The sequence below is a fragment of the Vigna unguiculata genome, chromosome 5 (assembly GCF_037176805.1).
Source record: "Vigna unguiculata cultivar grain cowpea cultivar isolate G323 ecotype 2 chromosome 5, ASM3717680v1, whole genome shotgun sequence".
Lineage (NCBI taxonomy): Eukaryota > Viridiplantae > Streptophyta > Magnoliopsida > Fabales > Fabaceae > Vigna > Vigna unguiculata.
In genome coordinates, this window is record NC_140796.1 from 14,070,753 (window position 1) to 14,091,622 (window position 20,870).

A 20,870-nucleotide genomic window follows, 5' to 3' on the forward strand; every position below is an offset into this window, starting at 1 on the left:
AAAGGGGAAAAATCATTGAATATTCTTATTGTCCAAAACATCATTTTGGAGAATTTTTATATCCTCTTACGACAGATTCGATTAACTGTTTTACGTCTTGTATCATTCAAATATTAAACAACAAAACTTTGAGTGAAGTTGTTTTCTGAATCAAATTTAGACAATTTTTAACAACTCTATAGCCTCATGCAAATTCACCATCATTTCTTGTTAAAACCTCGGATGTTTACCTTAAAATGAAACTCTGTTGTTTTAATCATATTGCTTACAAAATATAATTTTTTAATTTCTATTTATCCTATAATATTATCACTCTTAGTTGTATACATTTTAATAGATTTTATGCAAAAAGTGTATTGTTTTTATACAATAGTAACTCAACAATTTAACTTAATACCATATTTTTAAACAACAAACTCATATTTTATTTCAATGCTACAACTCTCAAGTGGCTTATATTTTTATATTTTCATATGAATGTAATTTTCAATAAAATATTTTAAACAACAAGTTAAATTTTTTATTTTTAAGAAGAAGTGACTCTTTATATATTTAAAAAAACCATGCCTAATTCCTTAATTTAAGCAATGCAATAAAAAATTCTTTGATAAATCTATCAAGAACCTATATTAAATATTTAATACAATCATTATTATGAATATCAAAAAGACAATAAGAAAGTGGGAAATTAATTCCGAAACACATGTTAAGTAATAGTACAATTTAAATAAAAGAAGTGAATGTTTAGCCTAGTATAGTTATAAAAAAAAAAAAAAAACATTTAACGGTGCATGATTTGTAGAATTGCATCATAGCCGTGGAATGAACATAGAATCAGACACTGGCAGAGACCTTAACCTCACAACATTGGTTACACTCTCAGTCAACAGCGTGTCAGCTTTCCCAGAAAAGAGAGCCTCTTTCTTTGAACTTCTCACACAACACACTACAACCTCTCTCTCTCTCTCTCTCCCTTTCTCTTTCTCTTTCGCTATAGTTCATGGCGTTTCTCAAGTCTTTCTCTCTCTACATTTCCATGTCCTTGGTCTTCTTCCTCTTCTTTTGCTTCTGCAAAGCCAGTACTACCGCCACAAAGTCATTGTCCCCTTCACCCTCCACTTCCTCTGATGTTGAACTTCTCTTGGGAAAAATCAAAGCTTCACTGCAAGGTAACTCTGACAACCTTGTTTTGTCTTCATGGAACTCCTCTATCCCACTTTGTCAGTGGAGAGGCCTCAAGTGGGTGTTCTCCAGCGGCACTCCTCTTTCATGCACTGACTTGTCTTCTCCACAATCTACCAACCTTACACTCCACAAGGACCCTTCTCTTCACTTGCTTTCTCTTCAGCTCCCATCAGCAAATCTCTCTGGTTCCCTCCCCAGAGAGCTTGGGGGCTTCCCTATGCTTCAAAGTCTTTACCTTAACATAAATTCATTGCAGGGAACCATCCCTCTTGAGCTTGGCTACAGCTCCTCCCTCTCTGACATTGATTTGAGTGACAATATGCTAAGTGGGGTTCTTCCTCCATCCATTTGGAACTTGTGTGACAGGCTTGTTTCCCTTAGGCTCCATGGTAATTCACTATCTGGGTCTGTTTCTGAGCCTGCATTGCCCAACTCATCCTGCAAGAATTTGCAGTTGCTTGATTTAGGAGGCAATAACTTTTCTGGGAGTTTCCCTGAGTTCATGACAAAGTTTGGTGGGCTAAAGCAGCTTGACCTGGGGAACAACTTGTTTATGGGTACAATTCCTCAGAGCCTTACTGGGCTGAGGCTTGAAAAATTGAATCTTTCCCACAATAACTTCAGTGGGGTTTTGCCTTTCTTTGGAGAATCCAAGTTTGGTGTGGATGCTTTTGAGGGGAATAGCCCTGGTTTATGTGGACCACCTTTGGCAAGCTGTGCTAGGACCTCTACACTGAGTTCTGGTGCAGTTGCTGGCATTGTTATTAGTCTTATGACAGGAGCTGTGGTTTTGGCCTCTTTGCTGATTGGGTATATGCAGAACAAGAAGAGGAAGGGGAGTGGAGAGAGTGAAGATGAGTTGAATGAGGAAGAGGAAGATGAAGAGAATGGTGGTAATGCTATTTGTGGAGCTGGTGAAGGGAAGCTTATGTTGTTCCCTGGAGGTGAGAATTTGACATTGGATGATGTGTTGAATGCAACTGGGCAAGTTTTGGAGAAGACTTGTTATGGGACAGCTTATAAGGCTAAGCTTGCTGATGGAGGCACCATTGCTTTGAGGTTGTTGCGAGAAGGTAGCTGCAAAGATAGGGCTTCATGTTTGTCGGTTATAAAGCAATTGGGAAAAATTCGCCATGAGAATTTGATTCCTTTGAGAGCTTTCTATCAGGGGAAGAGAGGGGAGAAGCTCCTTATCTATGACTATCTGCCTCTCAGAACACTTCATGATCTTTTACATGGTTTGTTCAACATACAATCTTCCACTATTGCAGTTCTTGTTATTGTTTCTATATTTCAATCATACACTTGCACAATGGCACTTAAATTAACATTCCTATAATATGTCAATGTGTCCAAACGAAGAACCAAAATGCTCATGAATTTTCAGCCTAAAGAGAAAAGAAATTATACCTACTGGTACACCTCTGAACAATCATGATATCTATTGTAAGAAATTATTGAAATGGGGTGCTGATGAATTTTCAGCCATAAGAGAAAAGAAACTATACCTTCTGTCATATCTTTGAACAATCATGATATCTTTGAACTATCCTTTTTGTGTAGCTTCTTCCTCTGTTTGTTATTCTTGATCTCCCATTGCAGAAAATTCATAATCCAAAATCAATAACTATGTATAACCAAGAAGTTGCATCCTTCCTTATATCTGTAATGTAATCATATATGAATATTTATGCAGCCTATCAATAGGGTGCTGTTGAAGGTTATCCTTGTATAATTTGTCTAATTTCTTTAATGAAAAGTTTCACTAGTGAACATAGATGGTAGTTTACCTTTTTCAAACCAAACAATTTCACTGCAGCTTGGCACTGATCATTATGTTGTGATTTCAATTTTCCACAGAAGCTAAAGCCGGAAAACCAGTACTGAACTGGGCCAGAAGACACAAGATTGCATTAGGCATAGCGAGAGGACTAGCCTATCTTCACACAGGACTAGAAGTTCCAATCACTCATGCAAATGTGAAGTCGAAGAATGTGCTTGTGGATGACTTCTTTGCAGCAAGGCTAACTGATTTTGGGCTGGACAAGCTGATGATTCCTTCCATAGCAGACGAAATGGTGGCGCAGGCGAAGACCGACGGCTACAAGGCGCCGGAGCTTCAAAGAATGAAGAAATGCAGCTCCAGGACTGATGTGTATGCTTTTGGCATACTCCTGCTTGAAATCTTGATTGGGAAGAAGCCTGGGAAGAATGGAAGAAGTGGTGAGTATGTGGACTTGCCCTCAATGGTGAAGGTGGCAGTTTTGGAGGAGACAACAATGGAAGTGTTTGATGTGGAACTGTTGAAAGGGATAAGAAGTCCCATGGAAGATGGGTTGGTGCAGGCACTGAAGCTGGCAATGGGGTGCTGTGCACCAGTGGCATCTGTGAGGCCAAGCATGGAGGAAGTTGTGAGGCAGTTGGAGGAGAATAGACCAAGGAACAGGTCTGCATTATACAGCCCTACAGAAACAAGAAGTGGCAGTGTTACACCATTTTAAGGTTTCGATTCAACATGCTTATTAATCAAATCAAACTTTTGATTTTCACTTACTACTTACGTTGTGTTTTCCTCTTTTTCTCATCTGAATGAGAGGGTAGTTTATGATAATTTTTTCGTTTTTCTTTGCTCCATAACTCTTTGCTTTAGGTAGCGCCCTATTGTTTTTGAAATCACATATAGTCACACAATTATGCAGATTCCTGGTCCTAGAAATTGTGCAATGCTTCAATTTCTACCTTTTCATAAGGAACTGGTTTGAGACCCTTGCCTTCGGTCGGTTGTTTTTTTTTATTTTTATATATATTAGTTTGTTAAATAAAAAAATAGTTAAGTTATATTTATTATTCTATTGATAAAATATTTTTATAATTTATTTTATATATTATTATTATTTTAATTTTATTAATAATATATTTCAATGAGTAATGTATAATATTAAATAATTTTAATAAAAGTTAAAAATTGATATCTACTTTTTTATATTGTATTTAAAAAAAAGTAACTAAAATTTTGATTATTATTTTTAAAGTATTTGAAGAGATAGTTATATGATAACTGTCTTAGAATTTGTTTAAATTAGATTTTAGATTTTAATATTTTTTTAATAAAACCTTATAAGAAAAACTCAAATGAAAAAGAAAACCTAAATTTTAACGAAGATGATGAAAGAAAAAAAGAGAAATTTAACATCGAAAGCCAAAACAAAAAAGTTAAAGTTGGAGTTTGAGAAATTTTATGAAAAAACAACCATCAACCGAACCAAAACAACAACCAAAGGAAGATGAAAACAAAGAAATCACCCGATGAAACAAAAAAAATCTTAACAGCAAAATGAGAATGATAAAATACAATTCTAGAGTTTGAGAAAGACCATTGTGAGAGAATGTAGTAAAAATAGGAACTTCATTTCACAAAACCAAAACAAAATATATCATTTTAGTGGTGTGTGTGAGTAGATGTAATATCTCATTTAATAGCTTTTAAACCACTAAATAAAATATTATACAGTGATAACACAAAACAGATAGTATAGAGTTAATATAGAGTATTAATACAGTCATCCAAAAACCATAGTAATAACTATATGTACAAATCTACTATGAGAAGAGTTAGATAGGTTCTAACTCTGAAATCCAAAACAGATCTATCTAAAACATAGTCAGGTACAACTTCCTCTGTTCACATAATTAAGTGATCATAGTAAAGAATAAACTAAAAACAAGCAAACACAAACCACATAGGGTAAGCTAATGATGATTAAAGAAAAGATCAATTAGATCAAAATTCACATTTATAATTTCTTATCACAACTCATATAGAAAACTTTCCAATACAAATCAATAGTTGATTCTAGACTCAATTATCCGGATATATGCAAGTGACATCGACCCTCTTAGTGGTTTGCACCAGTGTGTGATTCCCAAACTCTGTAGAGTTTGGCCTCAAGGGGTTATCAGCCAATCACACACCAGGTAAGTCTCCTTCGCGCCTAGGATTTGATCGAGTTCAATGACTAAGACTTCCTGTTACTTCTCACGACATAACTCATTATACTCTACATGAGCCTTAATGATTATTGGAGTGTCAAGATACCAACCAAAATTGAGTCCTTGTGTCCTTGCATATACTACTTTATCAACACTTAGAATTTCTCCATGAAATTCTTCCACGATCCACACAAAATAGGCTCATATCTACTATTTCATACATATCATAGTAATCAGGTCATAGAATCCATGTGAAATCATTCAATGCATTCAAACATGCCAAAACAACAATCATGTAAAATAGGGCATTCAACGTTCAGTGCCAGGTTCCAACTCTAAGCACCATTTGCCTCGCATTTTTCACCGCTTAACGCTAAAATCACCACTCAATGCCCACATTTAAAATTCCTTCCAGACTTGTAGTGGTCCCAACGCTTAGGCACCGCTTGGCCGGCGCTCAACGCTGATCCTCTCGCATTTTTCAACGCTCAGTGCTGATTCTGAGGCTTAACGTCACATCAGAAAACAACACAAGTTTGGTTTTTCTTGAGAAATCTGCTACTTGTTTTCATGACTCTTATTGGCACTTCCATTATAGATTTAGGGTTTAGGGTTTAGGGCTCATATCTACTATTTCATACATATCATAGTAATCAGGTCATAGAATCCATGTGAAATCATTCAATGCATTCAAACATGCCAAAACAACAATCATGTAAAATAGGGCATTCAACGTTCAGTGCCAGGTTCCAACTCTAAGCACCATTTGCCTCGCATTTTTCACCGCTTAACGCTAAAATCACCACTCAACGCCCACATTTAAAATTCCTTCCAGACTTGTAGTGGTCCCAACGCTTAGGCACCGCTTGGCCGACGCTCAACGCTGATCCTCTCGCATTTTTCAACGCTCAGTGCTGATTCTGAGGCTTAACGTCACATCAGAAAACAACACAAGTTTGGTTTTTCTTGAGAAATCTGCTACTTGTTTTCATGACTCTTATTGGCACTTCCATTATAGATTTTTGGTTCCAAAATAGTTCTTGAACTGAGGACGATGATACCAATTAGAGTTATGACTCAAGAATCTATTTTTTCTCAATTTAACCTAAATTCATACAATGCATTCACATCTCAACTCATACAAAAACATCAACTAGTTCACAAATTCACAACACTCAGGCTGTCAATTCTAATTACACACAATTGCATCAAATGAACTCATCAAATACAATCACTCTTTAGCTCCCCTTACCTGGTTCATCAAGTCTCAACCTCCTAGCATGGAAAAACCCCTTTTCCACTTAAGAACATACCACTCAACCTATAAATCAAATTGACATGATTAGGAAACATCATCAGAACCACATATCGACAAAGAATCCCAAAAGAAGACTCAAAAACCACATACGTCCCTTAATGGATCCCATGCAACCTAAGAACGTTTGATGGAGAAAGAGTAGAAAATCAACTTACTTTATGGAGGAAATATATCAGATAGAATCAGAGAGCATTCTGTAGGGACCGCCTCAGCAGTTTTTGATCGTCAAACACATGAACGCACGATTAGATATTGTAGAGAGAAGGGAGAGAATTCCTAAAGTTGTTTTTTAGAGAGATAGAGAGCTTTTAGATAATGAGATCTTTTTATGAAATTTCTATTTATATTTAAGATTTTATTATTAAAATATTACTAAGGTCTCATTATTTGAAACAATGACTCTCTCTTAGAACAAGATTTTCTAGGCTCTCAGAGTATAAGCTTCTTGAAGAACTTATCTGAGTTCGAAAAGAAAACTTTCACATCAGTTGTAGTATTTGGCGCCGGTGAAAGGTGCTACGCAAAGAAATAACAAAATCAAAGATGCAACCACAAAAGGTCGAAAAAACCATAATGGACACGTGTAGACAATTTACATATGGGTATGATGGTAATATCCCTACGAGTTTGGTTTCTTATATTTATAGTAGATTTGGAACTTAATTTAATTTTATTAAATTAATTTTACTCTTATACAATACACAAATTTATTAATTCATATTTTAACGTTGTCTGCATCTATGTTTTGCCTTGTATGGTTCACTAAGTAACTATAGGATATAACTTAATTACATTTTTAGATTATGTGATATTTTTATAGTTCTTTATATAAAAATATTTAATTATAGATGACAAACTTAAACAAAGTAGAACTATTTTAATATATATATATATATATATATATATATATATATATATATATATATATATATATATATATATTACATAATAAAATAACTTTATTTTATAAATTCATAATTATTATTTCTAAAGATATGTCAATAGAATCTTTTTAACACAAGTCAATTTAATAATAATAATAATAATAATAATAATAAAATAATAATGATAAAGACAATGACATATATTATAATTAAAAACTCAAAGCTCAATTTTTTTATAGTCAATAATTTTAAATTCAAATGCATTAAATATTCCAAAATAAAAAAGTTGTTTCACTTTGAGTGTTGGATCCATTCAATCAATAAAAAACATTACAGTAAAGGATGAATAGAAAATCATTACACTTGTCCCGTACACTTTTTGTGACTCAAGTTTGGCTAATATCGGGTTTGGCTTCACCAGTTTAGACATAGCCTAACCATTCAAATGGAAAGTATAATGACACTATTGGTGAGAGACCTTTCTCTAATATCAGTACACAACTCTTCCCACACTTGTCCAAAGGTTCTAAAAGCATGGACAATACTGTGAGGAAATGGAGAAGACAAAAATTGAACCTCCTCCTGGAAAATCAGACCACACAACAGATGGCAGTATAATGGTTGTACAAAATTGTTCAAGGTCTTCACCTAATAGGTTAAGCTTAGTTGTTTCATCAATACAAATTTTGTTCAAAATCCATGCTTATATGAAAAGGGCAATCCATACAATAGAAAACTTGGTGGAAAGAAGCATAAACATAACACATGCTAAACTAATGTCACACTAGATTTTACTGAAAATCATAGTGGCCAACAAAAATAATTATCGAGGGTGTTGCCAGATCAAACAATATTAACACATATTGAAAATACTAAACAAATGATACAAATCACAAGAGTAAAATCTAACATCATAAAGATACATGAGATTCTTAACGTAAAAGACTAATAAAAGATTACTGAAATCAAGTCCAGTTAAAGAAAGGCAAAAATATTAACTACACCACAAATAAAGGGATAAAATGATCAAGTATTGCTAGCACAATAGTGCATTGCATTTTTATGTAGAATCTTCATGTAAAAAGATAAGTTATATGTTTCGAAATCATCAATAAATATATTTTCCTTAAAACTAAAGGCAAAGTACAAAAAACTAAAGGCAGAGAAAATGTACTTAGTAGGAAGTTATGAAGTTTTAACATATGAGAAAATTGAATTTATTTTCTAGAAAAGGTTAAAAAAAACACAGTATCAATTAGATTTATAATTGCCAACAATTTTGATTCAAGTCAACTGGTCTTAAAGTGACAAATTTACTAAGAAATTGAATAGACAAAAAAAAATCTAAGAGAAACAATAATATAATAGCAGATCATAGTATTAGTGCATATAAGTTAGAATAAACTAAATATGCAACATAAACTTTTAGCAGAAATTTAAATACAAAGTAACCCCTTCCTTCTTTTTTTTTGTCTATGTATCTTATACATTCTACTCTTATTTTACAAGCCTTCACGCAATACGCACATAATGGACTCAAATTGGTTTGGTTCACAGAATCTCCAACCAACATTAGTTTTTTACCTTTCAGTCTTACTAAAAAGTTCATGGTGTTAAACCTTCAAGTATAATATGAAAGAAATTAATGAAGCATATATGAATAATTAATTTTTAAACTACAAAAAGATGTAGAGCAGAGGATAGTTGTCCAAAAACACTTTGGTGACCATATGTAATTAACTGTTATATCACACTATATTGTATACGAGATGTCTTTTGTCAATAGAAAATCATTACTTGAATCCTAGAAGAGATAAATTTGTTTTATTAAGCCTTCATCTATCAATAAAAAATCAAAAATTGAACATCTGATGAAAAAAAAGGTTAAACCGTTGTTTAACAGGCCACCGAATAAAAACAATAGATTGTTATTGTTGAACTGTAGAGAGAAAGGCTAATAGTAATTTAGTTCATGGATGAAATTGAAGAAGAATAAGCACAAAAAATGTCAACAAGTTAAAAATCTAGAACTATCTGAGTACTTTCCCTTGAATAGTGAAAGAAATTGATCATAGTGTATTAATAACATGTTATAACTTTTACAGTAGGTCATGGATGTACAAAGCTTCAATCTTCAATCAATGCTTTTTTTTAAAAGGAGGAGGTAATGTCCATAACTCTAAACACATAAAATAATTGATAATAGAAAATATTCTCTTCAAGTTAAGTATTGGATAATATTGAGAAAACAATTATATATACGGATAAAATAAGCATAAGGTTAAAATATATATAAATTTATCTGAGCACAAATTACCTACTTTCCATATGAGAAATGTAGTTTAGAAATTGTTTGATATTGTCATACCTTAAGTTATTTGAGAACAAAAAAGCAACATCCTTTATGATATCAAACTTCTTAGCCATCCCATTTGCGAATTATGGGAAGCCCTCTCATCAATGCTTCTGCTATTGTACCTCATTCAGCCTGAAAATTTCAACCAAACAATGAGCCCAAATGCAAATAACAACAACATATTAAGGAGGACAAAGAAGAGCAAATTGCTAAACTTGCTTTTGTTATGATGCAATCACATACTCTCATCCATTTGGCCATTTGAGTCTCAAATATTCTAATCTACAAAAGCAAGAAACAATTTCAGTGAGTGGCACTCTGTTATGCTCATTTACATGTTGTACAAAAACCAAGAAGCAATTTACCTTACTATAGTCTTCCACTACAGTAAAAGATATAGTAAGCACCAACAATGAAACAAAAAGGACACCTATGATAACAACACATAAAAGGAACAACCACAACTTATCCAAGTAACTATGAGGATTACAACACATGACAAAAAATCTTATTTGTAACATACTTTTAATCATGTTTGTCCAACTATGCCTTTAACCACACCAAGTGGGAAACCAACTTGCTCTAGCACAGGACCTTGCTTAATGTGAACTTACAACATGTAATAAACAACATCTAAGCAAACTTTTATGAGCTTCTTGGTGAACTTATTGAGTGTTAAAATTTTGGGTCATACTTGAGTGAATAGATCAATAAATGAATAATGAAAATGTTTATCATACCTTAACTTAACCCTAAACAAATTTTGGGTCATACTTGAGCTTTAAAAGACTTTTCTCTACAATGTCTATTCAATTCTCCTAAGTAAGAAAATATTTTATCATTACATTCCTGAAAGAGGTATATGAATAAATTGATGATGAAAAATTTATTATAAATGCAACTAAAATGTTGCAAGGAGAGACCTTTTATCAAATATCTCCAATGTTAAAACAGACAAAATACTAGTTATAGCACCACTGTCCAAGAAAGTAGTTTGACGACACCCTTTTCATCACTAAATGCAATAACCTGATCAATAGAAAGATAAGATGACATCAATGAAATAATAACATAGTTCCAACATTTTCGAGTACACTTTCTGACTATCTTATCATCCACCAAAACCATTTCAATATGTTTACCTCCATCCCTATTTTTGACCTCCCAAAGATCATTGATCCTAACTCCAAGGTTTAGGGTCTCCCTATTTCCATCAATATCCTTAACCGTATCAAACTTCTTGGCCATACTTTAACAACAATTTTGGTACCCAAGTATGCCTACAAACACAAATAATTCAAGTTATTCAAGTTATACAATAACTAAAAAATGTAACATCACAACTTTGTTATATGGCTAAGAACAACAACCAAATTTACAATGAAATTTAAAACCCAAAGACAACAACTTAAAACCTAAACAATAGAAAAACACAACCACAAATATCATACACAAAGCTTATGAAGAGTGTTAAATATACAACTGAAAAACACAAATCAAGCAACACCAAAAATAGAACTCACAACCCACAACCCTCAACTCAAACACGAAACCACAAACAACACAAAAAATAGAACCATAAATTGTCGTAAAACCCACAACCAACATACGAACGCAACTCCAAATGAAATAAAACAAACAAAATCCTAAAGCCTTAAAAGATCAAACAAAACCCTAGACCACAAAAAACTCAGAACCCAAAAACGACCATACAGTCCACAAAAGCATTGCACAACAACCACACACCCAAGAAAACCCCTTTACAAATACCAACCCAACAAAACCCCACACCCCAAAAAAATACCCCTTTTACAAATTGCAGACCTTGGACCAGAAATGTAGTGAAGACGAAGAAGTAATGAAAGGAGAAAGGAGACAAAGGAAAAAGGAAACCACAATGAGTTCTTTTTTCAAGTCTGAACCTATGTAGAGAAGCTATGAAGAGAAATCCATCACACACAGTGTTCGTGCCAATCTATCCCGTATAAAATGACCCAAAAACCTAAAAAATGAACACATGTTGATTACTGAGGCATGAGCAACATATGGAAATTTGGACATGTGTCAACCATTTAAGTAGGGTCATTTGTATAATTTTGGTTATACATCATTAAGAATAGAAGTTTTAGGCTCAATATAATGCCATGTTTGTAGAACAACGATATTTAAACATGAACTGGGTGCTAATGATATTTAAAGGGATTGCTTGAACAACTTGGTTTTTGTTTGATTTTGGTTCTATAATTTCCACAATAATTTTCCCTATTAAATGTTTTAATGATAATTTTTCTCAATAAGGTCCTTTGAAATCCAAAATAAATTCAGAGATCATTTTCGGGTGAGGAGCTTTTCTACGTAGATGGCATTTAAGATGATCAAAACTCAATCCTAAGACATAAGAGAAACCATGGGGCTTTACTATTTTCGTACCCTCGTTATTAGACATGGAACCTCAGTATTAAGGATGGACAAAAAAAACTTAAATTTTCAAAACCTATCTACAATTATCTTAATCTATATTATATTTAGTTTATTTTAATGAATTTATCTTAAATTTAAATGTATATATTTGGATATATATATATATATATATATATATATATATATATATATATAAATTAGGTCATTTTTTATATTTTGAAAAGTCAAAATCAAGATTGACTTGGATTAGTTCATATAAGGTTGAGGTAGGCTAGACATCATGCAAGGTTGAGTTGGGTCGGGTTACACTAAAGGAAACTTAAGCTCAATCAAATTCAAGTTAAGCCAAGTAAGGTTCAAGTTAGGCAAGGCATGGTTAGGTCTTACTATAAGTCAGGTTGGGCTTAAGTCAAGTTGGACTAAGCAAGACCTAAGTTAATCTTGGCAACGTTAGATTCTTATGTCAAACTAAAATCATGAGGTTTGTCAAGTTGGACCTAGATAAAATTGGGTTGAGTTGATCTTAGGTCGGACAAGTTGGATTAGACTTGCTTTGGATGAGTGAAGTTAAGGCCAAGTTGGGTCAAGCTGATATGCTAGGGATGAGATGATAGGAGTTTGCTTGAGTGAACTAAATCATCTTGGACTAAGTTCAAGTTGAGTCTCTCCAACTCCATGTGACACTAGTTCATGTTAGAATAATATAATAAGGACATATTTCAAGTTAAGATAAAGTTGGTGAGACCTAAATTGAGTCGAAACAAGCAAAACCCATGTGAAGTTGAGTTAATTTAGGTCTACACTTGGTTAAATGGACCTCCATCCACATTGGGTTGAATGGGTTTGGACAAATGTTTGGCTAGTCGAGCTAAGTTGACCTGGTTCATGTGAAGTTTAGTTAGGACGAACCCACATAAGATCAAATTAGATGAAGAAAAAGTTAAGTCAAATTAAATCAAGCTGGTTGTTCCAAGATTAGACCAAATTAAATTATGTCAAGTAAAACCTAGATAAAATCGAGTCAACTTAGTTGACTTGAGTCTAATTAAGTCAGAATAAGTAAATCCATATTTGATCGATAAAAATTTAATAAAAAAAATATGCACCTACATATTTGAATAAAAATATATGTTTTGAATATAGTAAAAACGTTATTTGTAAATATAATAATATTTCATATATATATATATATATAAAAGTTCTTTTTATAATTCATTTCTAAATTATGCGATATAATCTCCTTTTACTATTAATCATAATATTAATATAGAAACTTTACTTCTTCATTAAATCATAAAGTAAGTGATTTCTATTGATAAAAAAAGGCATGTATTTATTTTTTCTATTTAATAAATTTTAAATCTGGAAACAATACGCATCGGTATGATTTATTATTTCCGCCATAACATAAGTAATTGGAAAAGATATTAAATTTGTAAATTGTAGAAACCTTTAGAAGAAAATAAGTTCAATATATAGAATTTCGGTCTTTATAAATGGAAACCACGTACCAATATTCAGTATAAACAAGGAACTTGTCAATTTTTCATGAAGAAAAATTGAGAAATATAAAATTTCTTTAATCTTGAATATAATTTGAAGAGTTTTATTAACTTAACTAGTGTTTCTAAAACGTTTACAATTAAAGAAGTTATTAAAAATTATACAAAAAAACACAATAAAAATATTAAAAATGTATTTTTCCATATCTCCATAAAAAAAATCCTTTTTAATTTCTTAAGAAGTGGTCTTACCACTGTCACAAGAAAACTAGTTAGTGTTTGCCTCATTTTAACATTAACATTAAAGATGCAAAAAAATTAAAAAATTAAAAAAAGTAAAATATAGGATTGAACGAACCAACCCACGCCCTATGTGAGAAGGTTCGTATCTTTAAGAGGTTCATCGGAATCCGACACCGGAAGCGCAGAACAGCCGCACACGGCGGTGAAGAGCCTTCGAGAATAATCAGAATTCTAGCTTCACGATGGAGTCGCTCCAAACGCTACCTCCACCCTCTCATCTCTCACCCGCCGCACTCTCCTTCCTCGACCACAGATTCCACACCCAATGCGCCCTCGCCGATGCTCCCAACTTCGTCTCCGAGCTCCAGACTCAGTGTGCCGAGTTGGATCGCGCGCTCGACGAGTTGACTCGAAGACTCGGAGAGGGTCTCGCCGCGTACGCCTCCTTCTCCGGCGAAATCCACGGCGTCTTCGGCCACGTCACCGATAGGTTGACTGCCCTCTCCTCCACTGTCGTGGCAGGTTCGATTCGATGTTTTTTTCCCCTTTTTAGGTCATCTTAATGCGTTGAATTTTGAGGAAAGGTTTTGGTTTTGTTGAGTGAAGATGGAGGAAGAGGCAAAGCGGATGGCAAGGGTTTCAAAGAGGAACTTGCGGCTTTGGCGAAGGAAGTGGCTAGGTTGGAAACGGTTCGTGTTTATGCAGGTTGTTTTTTTTTTTTTTTTCATTGTTCCTTTAAATTGTGCAAAAGGAAGAAGATTGTTACAAGAATTTTGGTCGATTTTTGTGATGTTGGTTAGGTTTAATTATCTAGAAAGTTTTGGTTTGAATTTGAGTCTTAGGTATTATCTATTCTTTTGAACTGTGCTATAATTTCTTAAAGCTGCATTTGTGTCATCAACAAACGGCTCTTGAACTTTATATTCTGTGTGCAAATCAATGAAAATTGATGGACTAGGAGGAATTGCAAGATGACTAAGCATTTGTGTTTCATGATCGTTGTTGTGATTATCAAGAAATTTGTTAAGCCTTTTTCAGTTATCGTTATCTCCTTTGGTTTGATTTCCTAGGTGTTGCTTTCTTTTTGTCCTCTCTGTCTTTCTGGAGACAGAATCGAAGTACGATGCTTAAACATGCTTCTCCATAAGAACTTTTAGGAGAGGAAAACTAGAAGGAAAAAGAAATTGATTTCTCCATAAGTTAAAAGTAGTTCATGCATAAACTAATTTTTAAAAACTTTCTTATATAACTTCTCCAAGTTTTAATTTTAACTTGAGCATAAGTTAGCTTTAACTTACGAAGAAGCCAATTTTAATGGTTTTTATGATATGGATTTGTTGCGATAATCAAGAAATATTATGGTTTTCAGTAGTTGTTGTCATACATACTGCATTTGGTTTGAGTTCTTAGGTGTTACCTTTTGTGAATGTTGTTTGTTTCTTGAGACTCCTTTCTTTCTTTTGTCTTCCAGAGACAGCGCTTAAACTCGATACTTTAGTTGGTGATATTGAGGATGCTGTATCATTTACTATGAGCAAAAGCATGAGGAAACATTCTTCTAGTCAAAATTCACAAGTGAGCATGCTTTTACAATATTTACCAGATGATACTGGAAACTGCATTGTCACCATATTCCTTAATTTATCTCAAATGTTTCAGGAAATGCATATGCTAGCTATTAAAACACTGAAAACAACAGAAGGCATATTAGCTTCAATTACAAAAGCACATCCTCAGTGGAAGCAACTTGTGTCAGCTGTTGATCACAGGGTTGACCGAGCTCTTGCTATTTTGAGGCCCCAGGCAATTGCTGAGCATCGAGCACTTCTTACTTCGCTTGGATGGCCCCCACCTCTTTCGGCCTTTACCTCCTCTAATTCAGATGCAAGGACCGCAAAACAAGTCTCAAATCCTCTGCTGAGTATGCAAGCGGATCTTAAACTCAGGTACTCTGAAAACTTTTTTGCTTTGTGCAACCTACAAGAGTTGCAAAGGAAAAGGAAAGTTAGGCAACTTGATGGCCATGACAGGGAAGTTGCCCTACAACAACCACTTTGGGTAATAGAAGAGCTTGTGAATCCATTATCATTAGCTTCCCAACGGCATTTCTCAAAATGGATTGATAAACCGGAATTTATTTTTACACTTGTATATAAAATCACAAGGGATTTTGTTGACTCTATGGATGAATTGTTGCAGCCATTGGTTGATGAAGCAATGTTACTTGGTTATAGTTGTAGAGAAGAATGGATCTCAGCAATGGTAACTTCATTAACCACATACATGGCAAAAGAAATTTTCCCTAGTTACATTAGTCAACTAGACGAAGAGAGTGCTACTGGGACTCAGTCATCTGCTAGAATATCATGGCTGCATCTCATTGACTTGATGATAGCTTTTGACAAAAGAATCAAGTCTTTAGTAGAGAATTCTGGGGTCTTGCTATCCTTTGACGATGATGATATCATGCAGAAAGTTTCATCTCTATCCATTTTTTGTGATCGTCCAGACTGGCTTGATCTATGGGCTGAAATAGAGCTAGATGATGCCCTAGTTAAGTTGAAACTCGACATCCAAAATGAGAATTATTGGATAAAGAAAGTTGAAGGTGCTGTTCTTTCATCCTATACTGATGATTACAAGTCTCCTCTGATTTCTAATTCCTTTCTTCGCCATCTAGCATCTGTTATTGATCGTTGTCGATCATTGCCTAGAGTAAGTCTGAGGTCGAAATTTCTCAGGTTAGTAGGTCTTCCTATTATAAGAAATTTTTTTGATTCCATACTTATCCGCTGCCAAGAAGCTGAAGGTTTGACAGCCTTAACTGATGACGATGCTGTATTAAAGGTTACAATTTCTGTCAATGCTGCTCATTACTTCGAATCTGTTCTAAAGGAATGGTCTGAGGATGTTTTCTTCCTTGAGATGGGGATGGGTGAGAATGATGAGGCAGGAATGGAAAGTAATGCTAATATTTATGAAGGGTTGCCAGAAAGTTCCAGAAGGGTTATTTTTGATGACGAGATAAAAAAGTTGGAAGAGTTCAGAACAGAGTGGGTTGAAAAGATATCCCTAGTTATTTTGAGGGGTTTTGATGCTCTCTCTAGAGACTATGTGAAGAACAAGAAGCAATGGCAGAAGGGTGAAGAAGGATGGGCCGTGTCGAAGGCTCTAGTAGAAGCCCTGAATTATCTGCAAAGTAAAACTTCGTTGGTAGAAGTGGGTTTGAACAGTAGGGATTTCGTTGGGGTTTGGAGAAGTTTGGCGGCAGGAATTGATCGGTTACTGTTTAATGGTATTCTTATGAGCAATGTAAAATTTCACAGAAGTGGTGTTGACAGATTTGGTAATGACTTGGACGTTTTATTTGGGGTATTTGGGTCATGGTGTTTGAGACCTGGAGGATTTTTTCCAAAAACAAGTGAAGGTCAGAAGTTGTTGAAGTTGGATGAAAATGAAGTGGAAGAATGTAAGACAGGGGGGAAGAAGTGGTTGAGGGAGAATGGGTTCAAACATTTGAGTGTAACTGAAGCGGAAAAGATTTTGAAAAATAGGGTGTTCACGAGTTGAAAAGCTTCTGGGTTTCATTTTAAGCACATACTCTGCTGAAATGGCTTTTGGACTTGTGAAGATTTAGGATTGTTTCGTGGTGTACATTACTTTAGACCGACCAGTTGAACCAATTCAATTTTGCTTAGTTGCAATAAATATATTTTTCATTTAGAATGTTCTCAGCCATTGCCTTAAAGACGACGGTTTATACTTCATATTTCTATATGCTAATTATACTGTAAATGTGCAGTGAGAAAAACTATTCTTTCTATCATTTTGTGCTGCCTTTTGAATTTGATATGAACAAGACCGTGTAAAAATGAATTGCAGTTTTTTTGTATCAATGACTACATGACTGTTATTTCTTATGGTGATGACATTAAATGTGCATGGAAGTTTTAGGATGATTTTGTAACTTTTAGAAATTAAAATTTAGGGTTTAGTCTAACTTAATCTCAAATTTAGTCAGTTTTTGAGATGAAAGTTATTTCACACTTGTATATGCTATCCTATTTATAATAGGATAATAATATTTTGATTTATTTTTCTTTCTTTTTTAATTTACCATTCTAAGTAATGGATTAAAAGTGAATTAAAAAAAAAAAACTTAAAATATCATTATTTGTTATAATATTAGAAGATGTGAAATTTTTAACCGGATCAGCTATTTTAACTTGCTTTATGTAGCATTGGACAATCTACGGTGATTCAATAACTTACAGTTGGATTTGAACAGGTTTAAAAATTTAGGAATTTAGTTTGGGTTTAACTTTAAAAGCTGGTTAATACGGTAAAGATTGTTCGCAATATATATATATTATTTTTATTATATGAATGTATCTGAAATATCTAGGCATGTTAATTATTGAAAATGTGTTGCCCTACAAACTAGGGTGACGAAAGAGATTTCTAATGCTCACGAAGTCATGCCTTGTTTTAATGGTATTTTAGAATTACCTTTTTAAGGATTTTCAGATGTTTTACGTTATCTTAACATTTAAATTTTAATCTTTATTTCTTTTTAATATTCAACACCAATACTAGGAACAATTTAGTTTTTTCCAAAAGTTTTTTTTTTCAAAAAAATTATTTCTCCTGCCTTTGACATAACTCATGATTTTTGAGTCCGTTAATTTCTTAAAATTAATAAGATAGCTAATCTTGTCTTTTTTTCTCTTTCTCTTTTCTTTGAAACTTTAATAGACTGGACTAGACCATGATTTCCTCAACTCAAATTAATTTGGTCATTTCATTTAGTTTTTTATTTTATTTTTATGAATACAATAAAAATAGTCCTTTTTTTTTATCTTTCTTCCTTTTTTCTTTTATTTTCTTTCTTCTCCCCCACAACAATTGGAATGAGCTAATTTGTTGTATTTTCTGCAATGTCATCTTGTTTTATAGATTGATTGTCCTCTTATTGAAACATACAAATCCACCGATAAAAGCAGATAACTTGGGCAAATTGCTTCTCCAATTAACCAAAACTTTTATCTCAATCAAAATTAGACATTTTCTGAGTGTGTAACTACCACTGCATAAAAATAAAACGAGATGGGAAAAAGTAAGATAGAAAAAAAAGAGATTTGAGGAAAAGGATTAGTGGGCTAGAACAAGAAAGTTGACGATCTTTCAAGAGCACACAACGAAAAAAAAAAATCGGTTTAACTTTTTCGGAAATATCAAATTTTGTTGATCGTTATATCACATATTGCAAATTTCTTTCGTAAACGTTTTATCAACATAATTCACAGTTGATTACACGAAAATAATAATAATATATAAATCCTCAGCAATTTACACAGAAAATAAGTACGTAATAGTTAATAATAAATTAAAGGTATAATTACTGATGATCTCCTAATTTTTTGGTTTAGTTCAATTTGGTATCCATAATTTTGATTGGTTCAATTTAGTATCCTAATTATTTAAAAAGGTTCAATTTGGTCATCTTCGTTAAGTTGGAGTTAACATCATATCCGTATAGGACATCAAACCGTGAAATTTTTTAATTTTTTTAGTTTTTATTTTATTTTTGTAAAAATTTATAATCTGTCACGTGTTACTGTCGTGTCACATGGTAATCTACAGTCATGGTAAGACTTGTTTTCAATTTAGTCCTCAATTAAAATTTTTTGTTCAATTTAGTATCCCAATTCTTTATAACGATTCAATTTTGTCATTTCAAATTTGAGACCAAATTAGTAAATAAGTTTAATTATAACTTATATATACATATTAAAATTATTCTTTTGAATTTATATATCAAATCATTACACCTAAATATTCAAATTATTTTATTTTTTACAAGTGTATAAAATTTCAAGAGTAAAAAATTATAAAGGTAAAAATGTAAAAAATAAAATAATTTAAGTATTTAAGTGAAGTGATTTGATGTATATATTAAAAAAATTATTGTAACATGTATATACAAGTTGTAATTAAGTTTTATTTACTAATTTGGTCTCAAATTGAAAAAGACAAAATTGGATCATTTTAAAAAATAGAGATACTAAATTGAACAAAAAATTTAAAATAGATGACTAAATTGAAAACAAGTTTTATCACTATCACGTGTCATTATTGTAAACTGCCATGTGGCACGACAATAATATGACACGTGGTAGATTATAAATTTAAAAAACTAAAAAAATTCACAACTTGACACGTGTCCTGTACGGACACGTTGTTAACTCTAACTTAACAAAGAGGAACACATTGAACCTTTTTTAAATAATCGAGGTACTGAATTGAACCAACAAAAAATATGGAGACCAAATTGAAATAAACTAAAAAATTAGGGTACCAAATCAGTAATTATACCTAAACTAAAATAATGAAATACAAGTTCCAACGATAAAAGTTATGTGAAAATGTTCTAACACCATAAAAAAGAAAAGAAGTTCTACTAGCTTTCAAAAAACCTTTGAATCTCACCAACCATTATCAGCATAGATCTTTGATATGTCTTACCCTCTTCACTTTAATGTTGTAGGTGTTATAATGGAGAAAACATGCAATCAAAAGAATCAAAATCTACTTTTCTTTTATTATGAAGTTAGATGACTTTTACAACTTACAAGTTGTTTACCAATTTATTAGCACGAACACATGGACAAATAAATAAAACATTCTTAGTTTCCTTAATAATTTTATTTTTATTTTCTTTCTCTTAATACTCCTTAATAAAATGCTATTTCACATTTGTCGTTAAACAAAATGTACTTATCACTCCTATATTATTTTCCTATTTAATTGATTTCATTCTTTTGTTTGGTAAGGACCCTTTAGTATATATAAAATAGTCATTTATAAAGGTTACAAACTAATTTTTACTACCTCACATTTTTTTTGTTTGCTTGTCATACAAGTTAGCTAATCCTAATTGTTACAATTTCATAACACACCATAAATTAATG

The 20,870-nt window shown here is 32.7% G+C and overlaps 2 protein-coding genes across 3 annotated transcripts; both read left to right on the forward strand.

Moving 5' to 3' along the window:
- Nucleotides 1–869: 869 nt before the first annotated feature.
- Nucleotides 870–3,796, forward strand: TMKL1 (transmembrane kinase-like 1). Its single transcript, XM_028073539.2, has 2 exons — nucleotides 870–2,423; nucleotides 3,046–3,796. The coding sequence occupies exons 1-2, from the start codon at nucleotides 1,001–1,003 to the stop codon at nucleotides 3,684–3,686; spliced, it is 2,064 nt and encodes a 687-aa protein (XP_027929340.1). The 5' UTR covers nucleotides 870–1,000; the 3' UTR covers nucleotides 3,687–3,796.
- Nucleotides 3,797–13,975: 10,179 nt separating this feature from the next.
- On the forward strand, nucleotides 13,976–17,819 carry MAG2 (RINT-1 / TIP-1 family). Of its 2 annotated transcripts, XM_028072917.2 has the most exons (4): nucleotides 13,976–14,421; nucleotides 14,506–14,604; nucleotides 15,371–15,474; nucleotides 15,559–17,819. In XM_028072917.2, the coding sequence occupies exons 1-4, from the start codon at nucleotides 14,142–14,144 to the stop codon at nucleotides 17,467–17,469; spliced, it is 2,394 nt and encodes a 797-aa protein (XP_027928718.1). In that variant the 5' UTR covers nucleotides 13,976–14,141; the 3' UTR covers nucleotides 17,470–17,819. The 2 variants fall into 2 exon arrangements, with proteins under 2 accessions (XP_027928718.1, XP_027928719.1); XM_028072918.2 differs by lacking the exon at nucleotides 13,976–14,421 and having other exon boundaries at nucleotides 14,532–14,588.
- Nucleotides 17,820–20,870: the final 3,051 nt, after the last annotated feature.

Coding starts and splice junctions, on each gene's coding strand:
- MAG2 (XM_028072917.2), top strand. CDS start 14,142: ATGGAGTCGCTCCAAACGCTACCTCCACCCTCTCATCTCTCACCCGCC. Junction 14,422..14,505: donor CTCCTCCACTGTCGTGGCAG/GTTCGATTCGAT, acceptor TGTTGAGTGAAG/ATGGAGGAAGAGGCAAAGCG. Junction 14,605..15,370: donor AACGGTTCGTGTTTATGCAG/GTTGTTTTTTTT, acceptor TTTGTCTTCCAG/AGACAGCGCTTAAACTCGAT.
- TMKL1 (XM_028073539.2), top strand. CDS start 1,001: ATGGCGTTTCTCAAGTCTTTCTCTCTCTACATTTCCATGTCCTTGGTC. Junction 2,424..3,045: donor ACTTCATGATCTTTTACATG/GTTTGTTCAACA, acceptor AATTTTCCACAG/AAGCTAAAGCCGGAAAACCA.